Source organism: Triturus cristatus, chromosome 2_2, assembly GCF_964204655.1.
Source record: "Triturus cristatus chromosome 2_2, aTriCri1.1, whole genome shotgun sequence".
In the NCBI taxonomy this organism is placed as follows: Eukaryota; Metazoa; Chordata; class Amphibia; order Caudata; family Salamandridae; genus Triturus; species Triturus cristatus.
Window position 1 is genome coordinate 608,539,237 of NC_140582.1, and position 20,634 is coordinate 608,559,870.

General features: G+C 43.9%; 1 protein-coding gene and 1 long non-coding RNA gene across 2 annotated transcripts in view; one reads left to right on the forward strand and one right to left on the reverse strand.

Annotated features, from left to right (window-relative positions):
• KLHL2 (kelch like family member 2) overlaps positions 1-20,634 on the forward strand; it is a 506,272-nt gene that overhangs the window by 320,896 nt on the left and 164,742 nt on the right. Inside the window, exon 6 of the mRNA XM_085641784.1 lies at positions 19,645-19,754. Within this exon, the coding sequence (XP_085497910.1) occupies positions 19,645-19,754 (110 nt within the window). The remainder of the gene's footprint in view (positions 1-19,644; positions 19,755-20,634) is intronic.
• LOC146862576 (uncharacterized) overlaps positions 1-20,634 on the reverse strand; it is a 276,686-nt gene that overhangs the window by 15,385 nt on the left and 240,667 nt on the right. The gene's annotated exons all lie outside the window — the stretch shown is intronic.

Consider the following 20,634-nt stretch of genomic DNA (forward strand, 5'->3'; position numbering starts at 1 on the left):
TGGGCCATCTTACATCTGAGCACGTTTGCACTCTCAAACTAACTTGGTGCATCTTCATTAGGATGGACTGCCTTACATTCGGGAATTTATGCCTTCACACTTGCTAAATCTTCATTAGGATGGACCGCCATACATACGGGGTCTAACAGCAACCTGGAGGTGTTTTGCTTGCACTCTTAGCACCAACCACAGACCTACATGTTACAAGCTGTGGTTTTCTCTGTGTTATTCTGCTCATCGTGGATCCATGGCGGGTATCCCACCAGATTCATGGCAACCGCTCAACGTGGTGTTAGAAACCAGGTGAGATTAGCACCATCATGCTGCTTAGCGTTATAAAATAGCCATCAGTAAAATGATCTGATGCCTCCTGTTCTCTTGGACTCAATATGTCCATACCCGGCATTTCCCTTTTTATGATAGAACATTTTTATTGTGTCCTTGATGGCTGCATAGTATTGATTTACAAAGGAAAGCCGGGATTGCTTTAGACTGTATCCCAGTGACATGCGCCAAACACCAGATCCCACAATCAACGTGCTTCCTTTTAGATTCATTGTAAAACACACTATTGCCATCACATACAACCTCTCCACTCCCAAACAGATAGGTAAAACGCATTTACATTTGCAACACCAATAGCTCTGACTCTAAAAAATGTGAGACCTATTACATTGCAAATGCTTGTTGATATTGCAGCCTCTGTCCTTGTAAGGACCAGTAGTTGCGATGTTACCACTTTGCGGAAGTATATGCAGATATGTAATTACGCCACCCCTTGCAGGCCTCGTTGTCTTCTTTTTGCAACAATTTGCAGAACGAGTCTTGAATATAGGAAAACAAAATAGAGTCTCTCCTATTACTGTCTCCTTTAGAATAATTCCATACACAACCTCTTTAGTCTAATTCTCTGGAATTTTCCATGAAATGCTTTAATGTCTTTCTTGGGTTGTTCTCTCCTTCTGTGTATCCTAAAAAGAGATGGATAGAAGGTGTCAGTAGGATTTCACCCTCTTGGTTGGGGATCTGCAAAATACCTCTCATACAATAGGGAGGGAGTTTCTAAACATGCCCAGCAGTGAGTCCTGTTATCCAACTGCATTCCGACCCCATTTCCCTCCTGGGAAATTGGTCAGAATATGTGTTGGTTCACCCTCTCTGAGAAACATTGTCCCTCCCGTCTTCTTGATCGGTGTTCGGCTATGCAGCAGATGGCAGGTTGAGGCAGTGCCATTCAGTGGGGCATGGTATTTGGAGAGGAAAGACTCACTTTCCCATGAAACCTTGGGTATTGGTTATTATATATATTGTAAGTACCTCTGTGCGTTTGGATTGTCTAATTTCGAGCAGGCCACCAGTGAAATGAAGGGAGGCAGCCTTCTCCTTTACCATTAAAAGTCTATCTGCCTTCCACAGAGAAGGTAGATTTGGTTTGGAACTATAGGTTACCCTGAGTATTTATACTGTTTCCAGCTTGAGATACATGTAGTTTCCCCTTGCATTTCACAACCTACCATTCATAAAGTTGCACTTTTCTTAGTGAATCAGATTTATTTTCACAGACAAAACTGAACGTTGAACCACTAGATTTAACACAGCAGTAATTGATTAATTCCTAAAAAGTCAGCTTTCTTCTTCCTTCAAACAAGTGGTAGTTTCATTGACCTTCTTACAGCTTTATCAGAGGGGTGGTTTCTCAAGATTTCTGTGTTAAAAAGTATTAGAAAGAAAAGGAGTAAAGTACAAATGTAGACGTACTAATATTTATTAGAAAATTAATTACAAAATATACTTTCTAAAAATTATGTTTTGTGTAAGTATTTAAAAAAATCTAGTGCCTACAATAGAAGTGGGTGAATGTCTGCACAACTCCCATAGTCCACCTCTAATCGTGTCATAATTCTAATTAGTCAATTAAGTGAAGTGTTCCTCTTACTCCTTCTGGACAAAAACTAGGAGAATAATGAGGCCAGCATTTAATGGGAGTGTGTAATCCTCTAGGAAATGCCACCACATTGTTAAAGATTAGTAATCACTAAACTAATGCCTCATTTGCACATCTCATGACATTGCATTGTTTCTACTAGGGTTTATTCTTGCTTTTTCAGTTTTATATTTAGCTTTTTTTCTGGGGTATTTTTTCTTTGTACAGTTTTCAGACTAGCCTCTGGTGGTTGGAGCTGTTCAGTATCCTGCTTTTCATGTGCTTGCAGGGTCTAGAGCCGAAGGTCTTATGTTCAGCTACTTGCATCAAGTGATTGTAGCATAATTGTAAATCAGAGATAATGACAATACCAAATCCTGTAGTTTGGTTGGCTGCCAGCTATTCGATATCTATCCAAAAGATTCATAATCCGAATCTGAGTCAATCCTGATTACAGTCACTAATCACATATCATTAGGTCTTGTTCCCCAACAGCTGCATTTGAAGATCACTGGAACTAGAGTTTTACTAAGCTCAGAGAATGTGTCAGCAGTGCGAAAAAAAGCTGCTTGAGAGCTTTAGAATCTTTTACTTTAATATACAAGCGGCTGACTCTGTAACTGAAATGTTGTCTTATTTCTAATATTCCATGTCTACAATAGAATGAATCCCTGAAAATATTTACTTTCTTGACATGTGTTTGTCGTATATCATAATGTTCTGAGTCTGTCATGTTTTAAACTATGTAATTCATGACAGTTTTACCTGTGTGTTTTTCAAATAGTTATATCATCCTTATAAGCATGTGGTGGAATAGATTGGGATTGTCATTAATAGTTTTTTGGTCTCGCCTAGGCAGCACATGTGCTGTCTCTTTGAGACATGCTGTATCTACTCTATGGGCTTTCATCACACCCATCCCTTTTCATTTATTTCCTTCATATGCCTTTGTAAATTATTTTCTTTTCTTTTCTTTGCACTTTTATGGCTACTGCCCCTGTTACTTGTACCCCTGCTCTTTTGTTTATTTATGGTTTGTTCAGTACACTTTTTATTTCATTTGATGTGGGCTTTTTTTTCCTGTATGCGTTAATTCGAAGAAAGTTCAACGATTGCCAGTAGGGATCATCATTTGTAATTTTATTTCCATTGTTTTGATTCACCATTGCTTAATTTTATTTGTTCTGATCAGCATATTTTTTGTAGGCAAGGGGAGAGTCGACGTCAAGACTCAAACCCGGTTCCCGAGTCCCAAAGTCGGCAGCTCTGTATGTTACTCTGCACCCTCTCAGATGCTAACTCATTTAGCTTTTACAGTGTTTATACACTACAGAGGCACATGGGGACTTGACAGCCAATAGGCATGTCCCAGTTCTGTTCAGTGCACATGGATTGGCTGCAGTGATATGATTTCATAACACAGTGGTTCTTTGTTATACATTTTTGGTTCAACCTGGAAGAAAACGACTTTATTCTTCTTTCACCTATTAGGAGAAAAGTACCATGAGCAGTTTCCTAAGATGGCCACTGCACTGGTAGGTGTCTCTTTCGTTTCCATCCTAAGCGTTTGATGCACCCATTTCTGGTTCAGAGCTCCAGATAGTCTCTTGGCAACGGCTCTGAAGAGCACGCCTTTAATTCTTCTTTTACTTATTAAATGAAATCTACCACGAGCTTTCCTATCTAAGATGGCCACTGTACTGGTACAGGGATGTGGAATTCCTATAGCCCGACGCCCGGGACATATTGTTTGGGGTCAAGGGCAACAAGTTTTAATGTCTATTTTGTCCTTGGGAAAAGTAGGCCCAACCCCCTACAGCACAAACCCTTTAGCTGCCAGTTTACAATACCACATTATGGATCAAGGAAGAGCATTGTCTAAAGTTAAGGTAATATGTGTGTCCATGTGTTAACACTGTTCAAACTTTTAGTTATGGTTCATTAATGCAAAGCCTTTATTATTAGGGTGAGCACTAAAATTAAATGTCAGCTCTGCCTGCACTACTGACGGTGGTTCCAGTATAAACGTGTACACACGTTTTCAAAGTTTAGTAATATGAGGCTATGTATAATGCTCCCAGAATGCTCTCTGATTATATGCAAATATTTGCAGAAGCTTGAAAGCAACCGTGATGATTCTTTGCTTTCAAAATAAAATGTTCACAAAAAAATGCAAGCAGGAAAAAAATATATTGCTAAACTACTGTAAGATTTTAGGTACCTTATCTTTGCAGCATTATTTAGTCACATGTTGATGTATGCTTGTATTTCCCAAAAATATTCATAATGGAAATCAGTGTAACCAGTTAAAATAGGATTGTGGGAAACAAAAATAAACAAGCATTGGCAAAGCCAGTAGGTCTGAAATTGGTGGTCAGGCTTTTGGTTTTGTCAATGCGTGACTTGTTTAGGCATTGTTTTTTGTAAAACAATATCTGTGTGGGAGCTGCAGGGCTCTCGCCATTCTAACAAGCATTGGCAAAAGCAAAAAACAGTTTTTGGTCTCAAAAAGCACACATTGCCACAGCACTTCCAGGCTCTGAACAAAACTACTTTGTGTGCCAATATGCTGGTTGTAATAGAGCAGAATACTGTCACTCACAGTGAAGCCAGATGATAGACCGAAAGAAGGAGAGAGAGAGAGACATAATTTTACTAAACACAAAAGGTCATGGTTAACCCCAGGCCTAATTAGAGGCCCAATTTTTAAAGAAAGTCTCAAAAGTGCATCCACGGTATATATCCATGCATTAAGTGCATATATACAGTCTCCGTGAATTCACAAGAATTTACAGAAGTAGGCCAAGAAATAGTACTGTAATATTTGTGAACTGCATTTTAGCATGAGCAAATGTGCTTGTGTAGATTTGCTCATGTGAAAATCTGAATGATTCAAGTTCACTTTTCCTCCAACCACTTTTTTCCCAACCCTGAAGAAGTTTAACGTCTGCCACTGCCAGGAGTACATTTCCAACCTTTTTCAGTATGGGAAAAGATTAAAAAAGAGTTGGTGAAAACCCTTAAAACATGCAAATTAGTAGGTTTGCACAGACTCCTTCCAACTCTTGAACAATTGCTTACCACTACCTTCAGCTCCAGTATGTAGACCTGCAGAAATGTAGCAACATAAGGGAATTTCTAGTATTCAAACCCTACTATGGTACAAGCCCTGGCCTAATTAGAGAGGCTTTATTAGAACTCTTGCTTAATGAGATTGCTGCCGTAATTTGTCGACACATTACTTGGCACAAAAGGGACAAGTGGATTTTGTTTCAGGACAAGTAGATTTATGAAGCAACCTGCCCCATGGACAAGTAGATATTTTATTAAATTCCACACCCCTGCTGGTAGCTCTCTCTTTCATTTGCATCCTAAGCATGTAATGCACCCACTTCCGGTCAGAGCTCCAGCTTGTCTCTTAGCACAGCTTTACCACCACAAGCAGTTTCCTGTCTAAGATGGCCACTGCACTGGTAGCTCTATCTTACGTTTGCATCCTAGGCGTTTAATGCACCAGCTTCTTAGTCAGCACTCCAACTTGGCAATGGCACTGTAGCTGCAGAGATGCAGTAGGATAAGCTGCAGAAGGTAAAGAGGAAGGGGTTTGGGCCGGGAAACTTCCACCACGGGGAACAAGCGCTATATAAATGCAAACCTTTTTCCCTCTTCTATCCCTCTGCTATCCTTCTGAATCCAAATAACTGACTTACCTATCCACCACTCAAATTACTTTCATATTTCACCATACTAATTTAACACTAATCCTTTATGGGTTTCAGAGTAGCGTGCTACTTGCCAAAAAAGCTGTTCAACACCCCATCCGGGCTAACAAGCGCTATATAAATGTCAACCTTTTTCCCCCTTCTATCCCTCCGCTATCCTTCTAAATCCAAATTACTGAGTAACCTATCCACCACTCAAATTACTTTCATATTTCACTATACTAATTCAACACTAATCTTTTATGGGTTCCGGAGTAGGTGCTACTCGCCGAAAAAGCGCTTTGACACCTTGTCAGGGGTAGTAAGCACTATATAAATGCAATTACAGTACAATACAATAATGTAACGAGGGACACATCACACATTAAAGAGAGATAATAAACCTACCCCAAAGACAGCCTGCCCGTTGCATAGCGAACAACACATTGCACACAGTGGCAAAAATACTACTCACTACATAGAGAAACACTATGCACAATGCATGGTAGGGCTAGTGCTGGGAGTGGAAAACAAATTACTGCGAGAAAATTAAAGAGGAAGAGGGCAGGATTTGGAGCTGGAATCATGAGCGGAGTTAATGACAGCGACCAATGCGTATATATTCATCCCCCCAAAAAATTGTTAATACGGAAAAAAACAGATGCCTGGTTTACCTTTAGGAAAAGCTCAACACTTTATAAATATTTTAGTATTTTAATAAACTACCGTAGACAGCAAGTGTTGGGGAAGAATACTGGTTATGGTTAGTAGGGTGGTCAACTTTTCACTTCGTAAGACAGTAATCAGTACAGAATTTCCCCCTTTGAATTATAAATTTTAAACAACAAACAGATGAAGAAATCACTTTAAAAATATTTGGGAGCAGTCTAAAGTATTATTAAACGATTATTAAACCAGCAGTAGTGTTGTATGTCTACCAGGCTGTCAACTGGTAAAAGCTTCAGTTTGTGTGTTGTTGCAGCCTCTTTCAACTGTTCTCCTAAAGTAATCATAGCGTCCCCTGGTTCTGCCAGTTATGATTCAAAGTGGCTTAAATCTTGTAATGGTAATCATCTTTCACTGGCTGAGGGGCTTCAATAAAAGTATAAAATGCAAGCTTGTGTTTGTGCAAGCTTCACTGGTTTTTGTTCCTCGTGCTTTTTTGGCATTTGAATGGCAGCAGGACCCTTAGATGTCAATATTTTTTTATTGTCTTTAAAAGATTATTGGCTATTATGCGTTTGTAAAAATAATTAATTAAATAAATAAAATATGCGGGTTTGCTCTTGCCCAGGATAATGTGCTGTATTCTAAACACTCATAAGGGCTAAAAAAGCGAGACCTATTGGCTATGAAAATGCTTGTTTGTTATGTGTTTTTTTTAGGCAGTCTCTCCTTTTGCTGGTCAAAACATGGTACAAATTTGGAAAGTGACAATTTGCTAGTACTTGAATTTTAAACAAACTAGAAACATATTTATCTTGAGCAAGTACATTGTTTATTGTGTGTAGATAGATGTCCATATGCGCGGTCAGTACTATTCTGCAAATACACAGAGCATCAGCTAAATAAACATAATTCGCAGTGTTACCGAAAGCACTTCATCGTTGTACATGAAGCCACAGAAATAGAAAGACAAAGAGCTGGGATCTGTTCTGTTGGCCAACAAACTGGTTGATTTTGTGTGCTATGCACTCATGCTGGATTTTAATTTCAAGGTTTTGTCTATTTTTCTGTTGTCCATCAGGCCCCAGTGCTCTGGCTCCTTCGCTTGATTAACTGCCTTGGTGTGCAATCCTCCTTAATAATGTTGCTTACGTAGATAACAGGAATCTGGGAATATGCAGATACTATTCTTTGTCTCAAAACTGAAAGTTATAGATTTTATATTATACTATTATGATTGGATTTCAACTTCTCTTATTATGAATTATTTCTCTTTATATGAGATAATTCACTTTCAGGACACCTTGTAGTAGAACGATGTTAATTTCTACTCGGGTAGCTTATTGCAAGGAAAGTTCCTTAACCACCAAGAATTGATGTTATTTAGTAAACAATGAATTTAACATAGTCTCAGAATATGTTTTCGTGTGCAGTTTAATAGTCTCCGAAGTAACTATTAACAGCTGAAGCAATAGTTTTGCTGAATTCTTTAGGTTAGAGTGGCTGGTAAGTCCACCCAGAAACAGGTGCGGGGGTAGACACACTGCAATGCTCTTTAGGTGTAACTTTCCCAGGAGCAAAATGCTGCAGGGGTGCGGTGGTGCTCCATTTCCTTTGATCCGTGGAGATAGGGGCCCTTGGACAGACTGAATGCATAATTCCTTTGGGGATTGGGTCCCTATGGAGGACAATATTTTTGGGGAAAGGGATCCACGCACGACCCCTCCCATTTTTTCCTATTTTGTTCATCCGGTGCCGCTCCTCCGCCTGGATCTTTCTTAGCAGTAGCACCCCCAAGACAGTATGCTGCCTCTGCTGCACTCCCCAAGCCCTATGACTGTTGCCATCTTGCAGGGCACCTTTGTGTCAGCAACTGAATCAGTGCCCCCCGCCCCTCGAATGGCCCTCGAAAAAATCCACTCGCTATGATGAGTCATTTTTATCAGGCTGGGCTATTTTAATTGCTTACTGGCCTGTTCTGGTGAGAGAGCTCATACTGACAAAGTAAAAGTGTTTTGTAATTCAGCAAGTGAATGGGCAATAAAGATGCCTTTAAATCTTGTTTTTAGCTTGTCAATGTGCTGTGAGAGAGGTCAAATGTCAATATTGTCTTCTTACAACTTGCTGCTTAATTTACTCTGGAGATTAATGTTTACTTTCCGTTGTCTAACAGCAAAGTTAAAGGATTTTGTAAAGTGGACTGTATTTGGGTATCTGGAGTGTGAAATTTTAAGATGTAACACAACACACAAAATTTAAATAGCTTGTAAGCGAACTGTACAAATATTTTAAAAGATATCGCCTGTTAGGAAAGCAATTTATTTGTAATTCTTAAATGAGATGGAAACAAAGATTGTATTGGGATCAAAACAAATCAGAACACTTTACTTGGTGATGCACAAATCAAATACATTTGCTGAAACCCAATTTACACACATTGATCGCGTGTACGCTATATAGTTTTATCAGAGAAACGTTTGTCACTGGGAAATTTTGTGGCCATTTCAATGGAAAAGGTACTCTCTGGTAATGACACATCATACTTTAGTAATATTGTTATTTGAAGTAAGAGTTTTTAAACGTGAACTGAGAAATATTCCCGCCCACTCCTTGATGACAATGCTATTAGTGAACTAAGAGACAAGTTAGGGCTCATGTGTACCCTACATGTGGGCTTGCAGAGGTATGAACCCTGTCCACGTAGGGTCCTTAATTCTAGTCAGGGTAAGTCAGTCACATTCTTAAAATCAGCCTGTGCTCACTCTATGGTAGCTTGGCACAGAGCAGTCAGGCTTAACATAAGAGGCAATGCGTAAAGCAGTTGTGCATAAGTAGATACAGTAACACAGTGAAAACACCACAAGAAAGAATCCACAATGAGGTATGAAAATAGAATCTTTTTTACTCTTCAAAACAAGATTAAAATAATAAGAATCCAATTAAAGAATCTCAAGTTGCGAATACTTCAAGAATGTACAAAGCTGAAAGAGCCCTTGCGCTTTCAGTAATTGTTTACGGTTATGCTGGGGAAATGACAACGATCCACACTGTGGATCGAGAACAGACTTTCTCCCTGGGTCAGCGTGAAGCAATGCTTCCAAAGTTATTACAGTTAAAATACAATGTCAAGTTTGCATGAGACTGATCTACTCGCCCCGTTCAGGCCTCCCTCAAAAGCACAGGTTGGTGGCAGGGACCTCGAAAGTCCCAAAGTGCATAACATACCGTGTATTTTGTAAAATGCACATTTACCCGAAAGTATCTTAGCACTGAATAACAGCTATTTATTTCTAATCAACTCAACGGTATTCATTTTATTGACCTTAGGTGGATGAAAGGCTGAGTGGACCCACCAGGATTAGAACCTGTGACCATGAGGTTAAACACAGACCCCAGTCCATCGAGCCACCAGACCCAGCTAGTATAATTCTAGCGAGATTGCAGCAGTTCTGTCTGCTTCAGGATCAGGACCTGTGTTGCTGGAGTCTACCCTTGCTGGATATTATGCGGTCATTGGAGTCATGGAGAGCAGACGTCCGTTTTTCCTTAATACATGCAGAGTGTGAGTGGACTCACTGGATTTCCTTTGGGCGTTGCAGCTTCGGCACACTCGACAAACACAAAGGTCTGCGCTTGAGCAGGCAGACATGGCGGTTCTTGGTCGGTGCATCACGCTGATGCCTTTGGATGCCCAAACGCAGCTGCCGACACACTGCGATGACCCAGGACTGGTTGAAGGCAAGTCAAGCAGAATCAGACTCCAGATTAGCAGAGCATAGCAGCGGTCATTTGTGCAAAGGAAATCTTTGATGGACCTCAGATTTCCTGAACATTGGGCAAGCCAACAAGCCATTGGAGTTACTTAGGTAGCAAAAGGTTGTAGAGAACGGGTCCAGTCCTTCTTACAGCCCAGGTCAGAGGCAGGAACCCAACCCAGCAGAGTACATAGCAAAGTGGCAGTCCCTCCTGTAGCCCAGCAATCCGTAGGCAGCAGGCCAAGACTGAAAAGCAGCTACCAAAGTGGCAGTCCCTCCTGTAGCACAGCTCTTTTTTGGCCGAGTCTCATTAGGACACAAGTGAACTAGTGAGAGGGGTCATAGACCCAATACTTATATGCTTAAATGTGTCCTTGAGGTGGAGGTAACTACAAAACAATGCCTTTGGGGTGCACCAGTCTCTTTTCAGCCCAGCTCTGTCTGCCAGCCTATCTGTGGTGGGTAAATCAGTGTTTGGCCAGGCCACCACCTATGCAGGTGCATGTGTCAGCTTTTCCCCTCCCTCTTGCCCAGGAAGACCCATAGTATGCAGATGAATGCAGATGCAGCTGGGTGTCCTGTACTTGTGGCTGTCTAGAGGTAATGCACAAAGTGTAGCTGTCACCTAACCCCAGACGTGTATTGGAGACACTAATTTGGTGACTATTTGTGGTTCACCATGACAAGCATTGTGATTGGTGCCTGAGTGAGGCTTCCAACCTCCTCCCCCCTCCCTCCCCCCGAAACCAATAACCCAATGTCTTAATTGTTTTCATTCACTTGTGTAGAATTAGTGACCATTCAAAAGTCGAAGCATCAGTTGTCTCTGTGCTGTTGTCACCCCCCTTCCAAGCCACACAGTGGGGAGCACTTAGAAATGTTTGTGCTCGTGAATGCTTCATTAGGAAATTGTATCACTGGTAGGAGGCTAGCTAGGCATGACAAATAAAACATTAGTTCGGTGACTCATAAAAAGAAGAGGAATAAGTATAAATAGACGCTTCGGATTACTAGCGGATGTTGATTCATCCTCGGTTGTAGATAGTTCACAGAATTGTAGTTTATGCTTTAACATACACTCTTGCATTAGCATGCCAGAGACCTCGATCTGTAATGTTTGAGCTGCCTTTTTAAAACATCCTACAGCTGGTTTGTGGTAGTGTAAACCCTGCTTTTATGTGTTTTGTGGCGGGCGTCGAATCCTGAAACTCCCGGGAGCGGCGTCTGCTTCTGCAGTGTCCCTTCGAGCCAGGAATCCACAGTATAGGAGCGCCTGTTTCAGCAGGCGGCTCCGCAGCGTCCTCGGGAGTACGGGCACGTGGTCAACCCGTCCCTCTAGGAGGAGTTTTAAAATTGGATTCTGAAATACGTTGTTTTGTTCATAGTAACTCATTTAGGCCATCAGGAAGGGCATTGCAGCTACGTCATTTTATAGCTCTTGCTTTGAAGGAACAACTGTTTGGGGCGTTTAATAGCAGTGCCAATAGATGCTAGGTAGAGCAGTAGATGGTAGGGTGGATAACATGAATCGAGAGTGTACACGTGAGAATAGGCGGAGCACTCCAGGTTGCTGTGTCAAAGAGAAACAGAAGCATGCTCTATGCATGCAGCTGGCTATGCAGTCCTGCTATATACCTAATTATAGGGGTGTGGACTGAACATGGCAGCGATCACGCTTCTCTTTGGAGCTGCATGTAACTTTATTATTCTCGAGCTGTTGGAGAGAGGATTGCCTGAAGGTCTAAACCCGCTGTTAATGTATGCATTATGAGGCTAAAAAGTGGAAACATCCTGTGGACTCCCCCCCGAGATACTAACATAGAGTGATCTGGTGTCCCATAAGCACTGGTGGCAAATAAAAGGAGGCGCAAGAGCGGGCGATAGGAAAACTGGAATATTCTTATGTGCACTATGTATAGTATATACACAATTTAACATATTACATGATTTGCCCTAGGTGTGTTGCTTGCACATAGTAATTTGTACTGCAAGGGGGTGTCCGTCAAGTACAATTTTCGCACAACACACTGCTTGCTCACCTTTGCAGAGTGGTGAAACACTCATCACATTGCCAATGCAGTATTTATTTTTCATGGAAGCCGCCGTTAGCATCATTGGCTTATGACTAATCTAAATTTGGAGCTGCACAAATAGTTAGCCTCGGACAATGCAGAGCCGCTGATTTTCATGCTTCCCAAATGCAGGAAAAATAGAAAAGCAGAAAAGGCTTCAAAAGCGTGTAACAAGCGCCAAGACTGGTTTCTTGAAATGTAGCCTCATTCTAGCCTGGGGGCACGCAGGTTTAAATCCATGTAGAAATTCCTATACGAAAATGAATTCCAATTTATATAACAATCCGCAAGACCCTCAAGTGGATCCCCCTCTCGAACACAGGAAAACTGTCACACACGCCCTCATCAGTACCAGACTGGACCATGGTAATGCACTCCATGCCGGAATAAACAAGAACCTCACCCGCAAACTCCTGAACGTCCAGAACGCCGCCGCCAGACTAGTTTTCAACATCAGCCAACACCTACGGACCCTACTTTGGCTCCCCGTTGAGAAGGGAATCACCTTTAAGCTTCTCACCCACACACACAAGGCCCTCCACAACACTGGGCCTGCCAACCTGAACCAACGCCTCGTGTTCCACACTCCCCAGCGCTCTCTCTGCTCGGCCCGGCTCTCCCTCACAACAGTACCTCGGATCAAGTAAAGCAGAACAGGAGCACGCTCCTTCTCCCTCTTCACTGCCAAGGCATGGAACTCCCTCCCTCTCCACCTCTGACAGACTGCATCGCTCCCCAAGTTCCTAAAGGACCTCAAGACCTGGCTCTTCGATGGAACTCAGTGAACCTCGAGAATCTGCGGAATCCCCGCTTCTCCCCCTACCTCAACGCCTTGAGACCCATTCCGGGTGAGTAGCTTGCACTATATAAATCCCTGGAGAAAAAAAAAACAATAGCACTAGCAGGCCACCTTACACATTACAAAAATCCAAACATCACACAACGTGACAATTCAGAGCCTGGTCTAGGCATTATGTACAATTTATCATGAAAGCCTGAGGTGTGTTTACCCAGAATCAAAGGAAGGATGCCATATGGATCCCCGGCTGAAGGGGGTATCCCTGCTTCAGATACAAGTTAAGACCCTGCGTCTCGTTCACTAGGGTCCTCCATGTCGGCCTCATGGCTCATCTTGCCCTACCTTCACCCTGCTGGCCACGTGCTTAGGATGGGTCCAGGCTGAGGTGTTCAGTGGGAACCATAGCAAGCTCCCCGTTTATAAAGCTATCAACTCTGGGGTTACATAGTGGGTTGTACCGGGACATAGCTTCGTCAATAAGATTAGGGGTGTGAGCTTCCGATTTCCCAGCAATCATGCTGGCATGTAATGTTAAAAAACAGTGTATGTAAGAGAGGGGCTAAAGGGGCAGGGATCCAGATTGGGAGGGGTACTAAGTGAGAGAAAACACTATATTTAATAAAATAATCAACATGTTTGAAGTATTTCAAAACAGTGAGGAAGGGAGCGTGTGTGTGCGTTTTTGTCTATGTATGTAAAAAGTCCTGGGGATGTATTGAATATTGACATTGTCACACCTAATTATTTGTCAGTCATTATTCCAATCATATCTTTATATATGCCTTCCTCCCCTCACATCAGCATACTGATGTGGCTACTCAGCAGCCTGCGGCGCTCCTCAAAACTCTAAATACAATATGCAAAATTGTTATGTTGACCAGGAAGCCAGATCTGAAAGGTGATCTCTGCCGCATAGATCATCTTAAGGAATTCTTGTGCAGGGTACTAGCATGTGCATGTTCTTCAAATTCATACCTTTTTGGCTACACAACGTTTTACAACTTGCACACACTTTCTTGAAATAAATGTACCCTTGTAAAACAGCCTGTGTGTGACTAATCTTCTCCTGGCGCCTTGGATCCTGCACGGCTCATTATAACGTGTTAGGGATTAACAAGCACACTTTACATTAACAACCTTTCACATCCACACATAGTGACAATGAATAAGAAATGGAGCTATTATTAACCTGCAAGCGCCCCCACTTCCGCTGATGTGCAAGACTGATGCCTGTGTCTAGTTCAAGCTAATTGCACTTACCTCATTCCAGCTGCAGAGATCTGTGAACATGAGGAAAGTCACACCTGAGGATTGTGATATATAAGGTTCTTTTTATAGAAGTTTGAGAAGCACTGCCTGGCATTGTTGCAAACAATAAATGCAAGTAAACCTGAAGAGATAGCAAAACCTAAACCCTAAGGTAATAACCCAAATCCTCACGAGTTGGGCTGCACATGGAGGGTACGACTATCTGGATGAGGTTTCATGTTGAGTTATTACTCTTCAAATCACGCAAGGAGCACCATGCAAATGTTTATTCGCTTCTCTAATAAAAATGAACACATGTTGTCCTATAGTGATTAGCATGCACCCTTCTGTCTTAGCACATCCAGCCTCTTGCTATTATAGGGTAGCAACTGTGTTGTTGTGTGTCAAGTGTCTGCTTAGGGGGTTTTGCCCTTAGGTCCCTCTTAAAATTGTAGCACACGTCACTCACTTGCAATGGGTTTCTCCATTTCATGTACAATAAATTCTTGCCGTAGAGGAAGGTTGTGGACGCTACTGATATCAGAACGTCACTTAGGACATTTATATAGCAGACTATATAAGCGAGGGTGTCTCAAGTACTGTGGGGTATGCAGGGCCAGACAGGTTTTTTTTCCTACAGGAATTTCCCCGGTGGGCTGTAGTTCTTAGTGGCTTCCTTGAAAGCCCAAGGCCACTCTTCTGCCTCTGTCATTTTCCACAGCTCCCCGAGGTTCATTGTAGCAGGCACAGGGAGACTTAAAGAGAGGAGAAAGGTAGAGGGAGATAAGGAGCGAGAAAGAATGGATGGAAGGAAGGAACAAGATTATGCAAGGAGACAAAAGGGGGTCGAGCTGGTTTGCGCCTTTCTGCTCAGGCTGCAGACCTGGTGGCATGGCTCCTCCTTTTGGTTGGTTGTTTTACTTTCCTCTGGGTCAAGTTTGATGACATAGATCCACACATGTTGATGTATTTTCTGTAGTGATCCCACAGTAGCTGTTGGGGTTTGCTGCATTTTACTAATGGCGTAAAACCTGTGGCCCTGTTGTGATGCATCTCAGAATGTTCCTGCTTCATATTATTTTCGCTCTTTTCCAGTTTTCTTCCTGTGTTTGATCAATACAAACACACAATGGTATATATGATTTTAACATCCTAGATGTACCTCCTTCTGACGTTGGTATGGTTCATAAGCTGTCACTGTTGGATTCATTCTTCTGTCATCTTGTACTTATTTCATGTGATCCTTAGGGTTGGCAAGTCTCTTTTAAACAAAGATTTTCTATTTGACCGAGCGGGGTCAGTCAGCTCAGACCATTGAAAGTGAGGATTCTCGTTTCGATGTACTAAGTGCCATTCGCAAAACACTCTCATGACTGCTCTGACAACCGAATCTCAAATAGATGGTAAGATCTCCAACACCCGCTCAAGGAGGGGTTGTCCATTTGGCATAGCAGATAATATCAGCACTTTGCAAGCCACTCCAAAAATGAACTAATTTGCCCCTCTGGACACCTCTCTTTCAGATTCTCTTACTGTCCATAAAGTCTGGTTCTCCTCGGACCCTCTTCCTCTGGCCAAACTTCGTACAGTGGGTCCAGACCTAATACAACTACTGACAGTTCTCCTCCATTCCTCCTTACAGGAGGGAATCATTCCTCAAGCATGGCAGCATGCCATGGTACTGCCTCTCTTAAAAAAGCCCAATTTGGATCTCTCCAATTGGTCTAACTTCGAACCGATCTCGATGCTTTCCCATTTTTGCCTAAGTCGTGGAGAAACATGTTAATGCGCAACTTACTGCCTTCATGGACTCGCAAAACTTTCTTCATCCATCACAGTTGGGCTTTAAAGCAAGACACAGTGCTGAATCCACCCTTCTGGGAGTCACTGAACATCTGAGACGGCTTCTGGATAATGTCAGAATGACTGCACTAATTCTACTCAACCTTAGCTCAGCCTTCAATGCTGTTTCACATACCATGCTATTTGAAAGACTGGTGAACCCAGTTCTCTAAGGGATAGCCCTATCTAGGGTTTGCACCTAAGCAAGGCAGAACCCACCACCCGAGTCAGGGCAAGGGAGTTACACACTGAAAGTAACCCCTACTCACCCCCTTGGTAGCTTGGCAGAGCAGTCAGGCTTATCCTAGAGGCAATGTGTAAAGCATTTGCGCAACACACTCACACAGCAGTGACACACTAGGCACTCCACAAAAGAAACTCCATACAATGTTACATAAAATATCCTTTGTATTATCCATAAAAACACATTAGATCACAATCACATATATTACACTGTGCCACCAGGCACTCGTCATGACTTCACAGGGATTACATAAATCGCTGGCCAATCGGGCCACGGTCATAAACATCACAGTTATCCCCACCCAGTAACTACTGGTAGGAACTGTACTTAGCATAACACATTAGACATACATATAATTAGTAGTGCACCTTAGTAAATACTTGCAGCAGGGCAAATATCATAAATACGTCATACCACCTTAGGCATATGCAGATCACCATTACAGTGCATAGGGTGCCAACCTTGGCAATGTAATACCACACAAATGTTATTCCAGCACAGGGCATTAAATGACCCCCAGCACCACATCAGGGCATAACAGGCAGGTTAGATCATACATCCATCCTGGCTACAGCCGGATATACCATAACCAACTCAGGGTTTATCATAGCAGTGCCAGCAGAGGCATATCACCATAAACAGCATAAAGGGCTACACCTGCACTGCTATAATATGGTATCTGGTGCCCTATTCCCTCCACGTAGGCTCCTGGGCCACCTGCCCACCTACAAAAGGGAATACAGTAATTTTCATCTAACACAGACACTCGAGTGCCAGTAAATGGGGGCCTCTCGGGACCGAGACAGGCAGGCAGGTCGACGTGTATCAGTACGGGAAGTCAGCCCTGGCCCCTCAGGACCGGAAAGGCAGTTGCGGCTCCTCAGCTCCCCCCAGTATGTCACAAGGGTAGGGGGGAGCGCCTCTACTGCAGGGAGTACTGGAGACCTCACTTGGTACCCCCGCAAGTGCGCAGCCCCACTCACCACTCCCTGGAGGGCTGAGAAGGTTAGGTTGCGGCCGTCCGCTGCAGTCAACAACAAATGGCCTGGTGCTCCTGGTGGGAGGCGGCCAATGGAGGTGCTCTGGTCAGGCCCTCCAGCACCGGGTAGACCCGGGGCGCCATCTCCGTTCTCTTTTCCTCCCATTGCGGTCAGAGCGCATTTCCTGCTTCGCCCCGCCCACCACCAGGCTCAGGCACGCGGCCTGTTGCCTCTGCCTTACGTCCGGACTCCCTCACGTCGATCGGGTCTCTGGGCTCCCTCTCCTCCTAGGCACAGCGGTTGCAACATCGGGCAAAGCCCACAGGAACGGCAGTAGGTCCAACATGGAGATCAGCCCGGACAACGCGGGAGGAGCCCGCTTGGAATTCTCTCGGCTCGGGGACCAACAACAGGAACGCTCACCACGTGCTTTCTTCGTCCCACACGGGGGCGCTTTATGGAAACATGAGCCACGAGGTCAAGAGTGATCTCAGAGCCCCAGTTCTCACCACGCTGGGTGAAAATCAAAAGCATTTTGCACATGCTTCATTTAAGAAGGCCAAGAGGTGAATAACACAGCGCTCACCACACGCCTTCAAAAATCAGTTAGGGCAAGCCACAAAGCCATAGGAGATCACAGGACACACCAGAGAAGTGTCCCCAGGGAGGTGAGCACAAAGATTCTTTAGGCAGAGTGGTAGTCCCTCCCCTAGCCCAAAATGCAGCAGGTCAGCACTTTCTGCAGTCCAGTTCAATGGTGGTTCTTCCTGGTTCCACGCAGTGTCTTCTTCCCAGCCCACGCTAAGCTCCATCCGACAACATAGGGTCACAGCCCCTTCTCTTATAGTCCACAAAGTCTTCATTCTCTGCTAGCAGAGGTCTCTGAACCCAGACCGAACCAGGTATGTCCTCACTGGTGTAGATTCCTGGCAGGGGTCGGAGACAGAATTGTTCAGGGCAGACCAGGCATATTCAGGTGCAAGGCAAATCTCCTCCCACCAATTTCTGTGCAGCCCAGGCGTATTCAGCCCAGTCCGACTCAACCCAGGAAAGGCAGGTCATACCGCAACCCCCCCAATGGCCAGTCTGAAGGGAATTGACATCCCCTGTCCCTGACACTCCAAAGCCAGACAGTCAATTCACAAACCAGCAGAGGCACAGGGACACAGAAGCACACAGAAATGCCCACTTCTAAAAGTGGCATTTCAAAATTAGTAATAAATCCGCTTTCACCAATAAGCAGGATTTTTCGCTGTCATCCCAAACATACCAAACATGGTCACGCTACCACTCTCAGATCAGGAATTATCACTGAAGCACTTATCAGAGAATCACCAATGCATACCTATGAGAGGGCAGCCTCATAGCAGTGAGAAACCATTATAGGCTTTTTGTCACTGCCAGGACATGCCACACAGTTAAGGCACATGTCCTTCCTTTTCCCTACACAGCACTCTGCCCACACGGCTAGCTAGGGTCTACCTTAGGGGTGACTTATATATAGTAAAAGGGGAGTTGCAGATGTGGCAACCACTTTATGTGCCACGTCCCAGCGGCAGTAAACTGCACGCGCAGGCCCTGCAGTGGCAGAGGCATGAGACAGGTTTGAAAGGCTGCTTTGGTGGGTGGCGCAAGCAGCGCTGCAAGCTCACCAGTAGCATTTAATTTACTGGCCCTGGGTATATGGGATACCACCGTACAAGGGACTGATAGGTATAATAAATATGCCAAACAGGTGTAGACCAATCTTACCAAGTTTACCATAGAGAGCACATGCACTTTAGCACTGATCAGTAGTGATAACGTGCCCAAAGTGATAAAACCACCAACAACAGGTCTGAAAAAATACAGGTGGAGGGCAAAAGGTTCTGGGATGACCCTGCAAAAAGGGCCAAGTCCAGCACAGTGGCAATCTCAAACTATGAGATCTGTCTTCCACAAGGCCAGTGGAATACATCCCTTCACTGCCCTGAGGACCCAGTAGACCAGTCAGCCCATTCTACAACCAGCCCACAGAAATAAGTGCACATTATACTCCTAGCAATGAAGTGTTGCTTCAATCACTTCTATACAGATATGGAAGTACTACCAGGTTCCTGCAAAGTGAGTGACCCATCAGCATATGTTCAAGAGACACATGGAGACATTGCCATCCACTCCACACCAATTGGGGCTAAGAGTTTAAATTCAAATGGAAAGAGAAACTCATTCATCAAAGTCTGTCTCACTTTTTTCTGTGCTGTACATTTGAGTTTTGTTGGAATCATGCATGTAAAAAGGTAGAAACTGTTTGACTGTTCTTCTCTTAACTTACTAATAATTAGCATTTGATAACTACATTTCTGCACTGATGAGCAACTTAGTTATGTAACCTGATGTTAGTAACAATGGTTTGTATCTTCTCTACGAACAGAACAGCATTTTTCTGATATTGTTCCTGGTGATGAATTTCTCAACCTTGGAATAGAACAGGTGTGCAGCTTAATATCCAGCGATAAACTCACCATATCATCAGAGGAGAGGGTAAGAAGTGCAAGCACAATTTTCTTTCTTCAGTATTCTTTCTCCTACTTTTTTTTTTTTTTTTTTTTTTTTTTGAAACCGTTTATTGCAGTTTATAGAAGTTACAGGTATGGGCCTACAACCACACGGCCGGCCGCTAGAGCATCAAAAGCATATTACAGACATACAGCAAAAAACTTTCTCAGCGGTGCACAGTAGGAAGACAGGAGTGATCAATGGTGCAGGCCTCACAACTCCATGCCCACAGTACGGTTCCATTTTCTTAAAGCAAAACAACGTAAACAAACCACAACCGCAAGGCAACCCTCGATCCAAAGCGACAACACGTGCTCCATAAGTGGGGGATCCCAACCAGCAGCAAAATTCTGAAGAGGGGGACGGGAGTAGATCAGGGACTGGGGGACCGCGCGCCCGCGACCAAGGGAGGGGCGCCATCTAGGGAGACGGAGCCGGCGAGGCCGCCGGTAGCAGCGGCGGCTCACAAATACCCCCGCGGTAGGCGTTCCAGGGGCCCCAGAGTTTCATCCACGCCCCAGGCTTACCCCTCGCCACATACACCACCTTTTCACGAAACATACACCAATCCATATGCTCTTTCCAGGCCGACACCGCAGGGGGCCTCTGGGATCCCCACAATTGGGCAATATCACGCTTGGCTATCATGTATCCCAGGGTCACCCACCGCGCCTGCGGGACCGAGTAGTCATTTGGTTCCCAGACATTCAGCAGGCATCTCCTCGCTTCAGGCAGCAGCGCGACACGCGTAACCATTCGTAGAACCTCATGCACACCACGCCAGAATCGCTCCACCTTCGGGCACTCCCACAGTATATGCATGAAAGTCGCCAACGCACCACAGCCACGCTTACACGTTCCATCA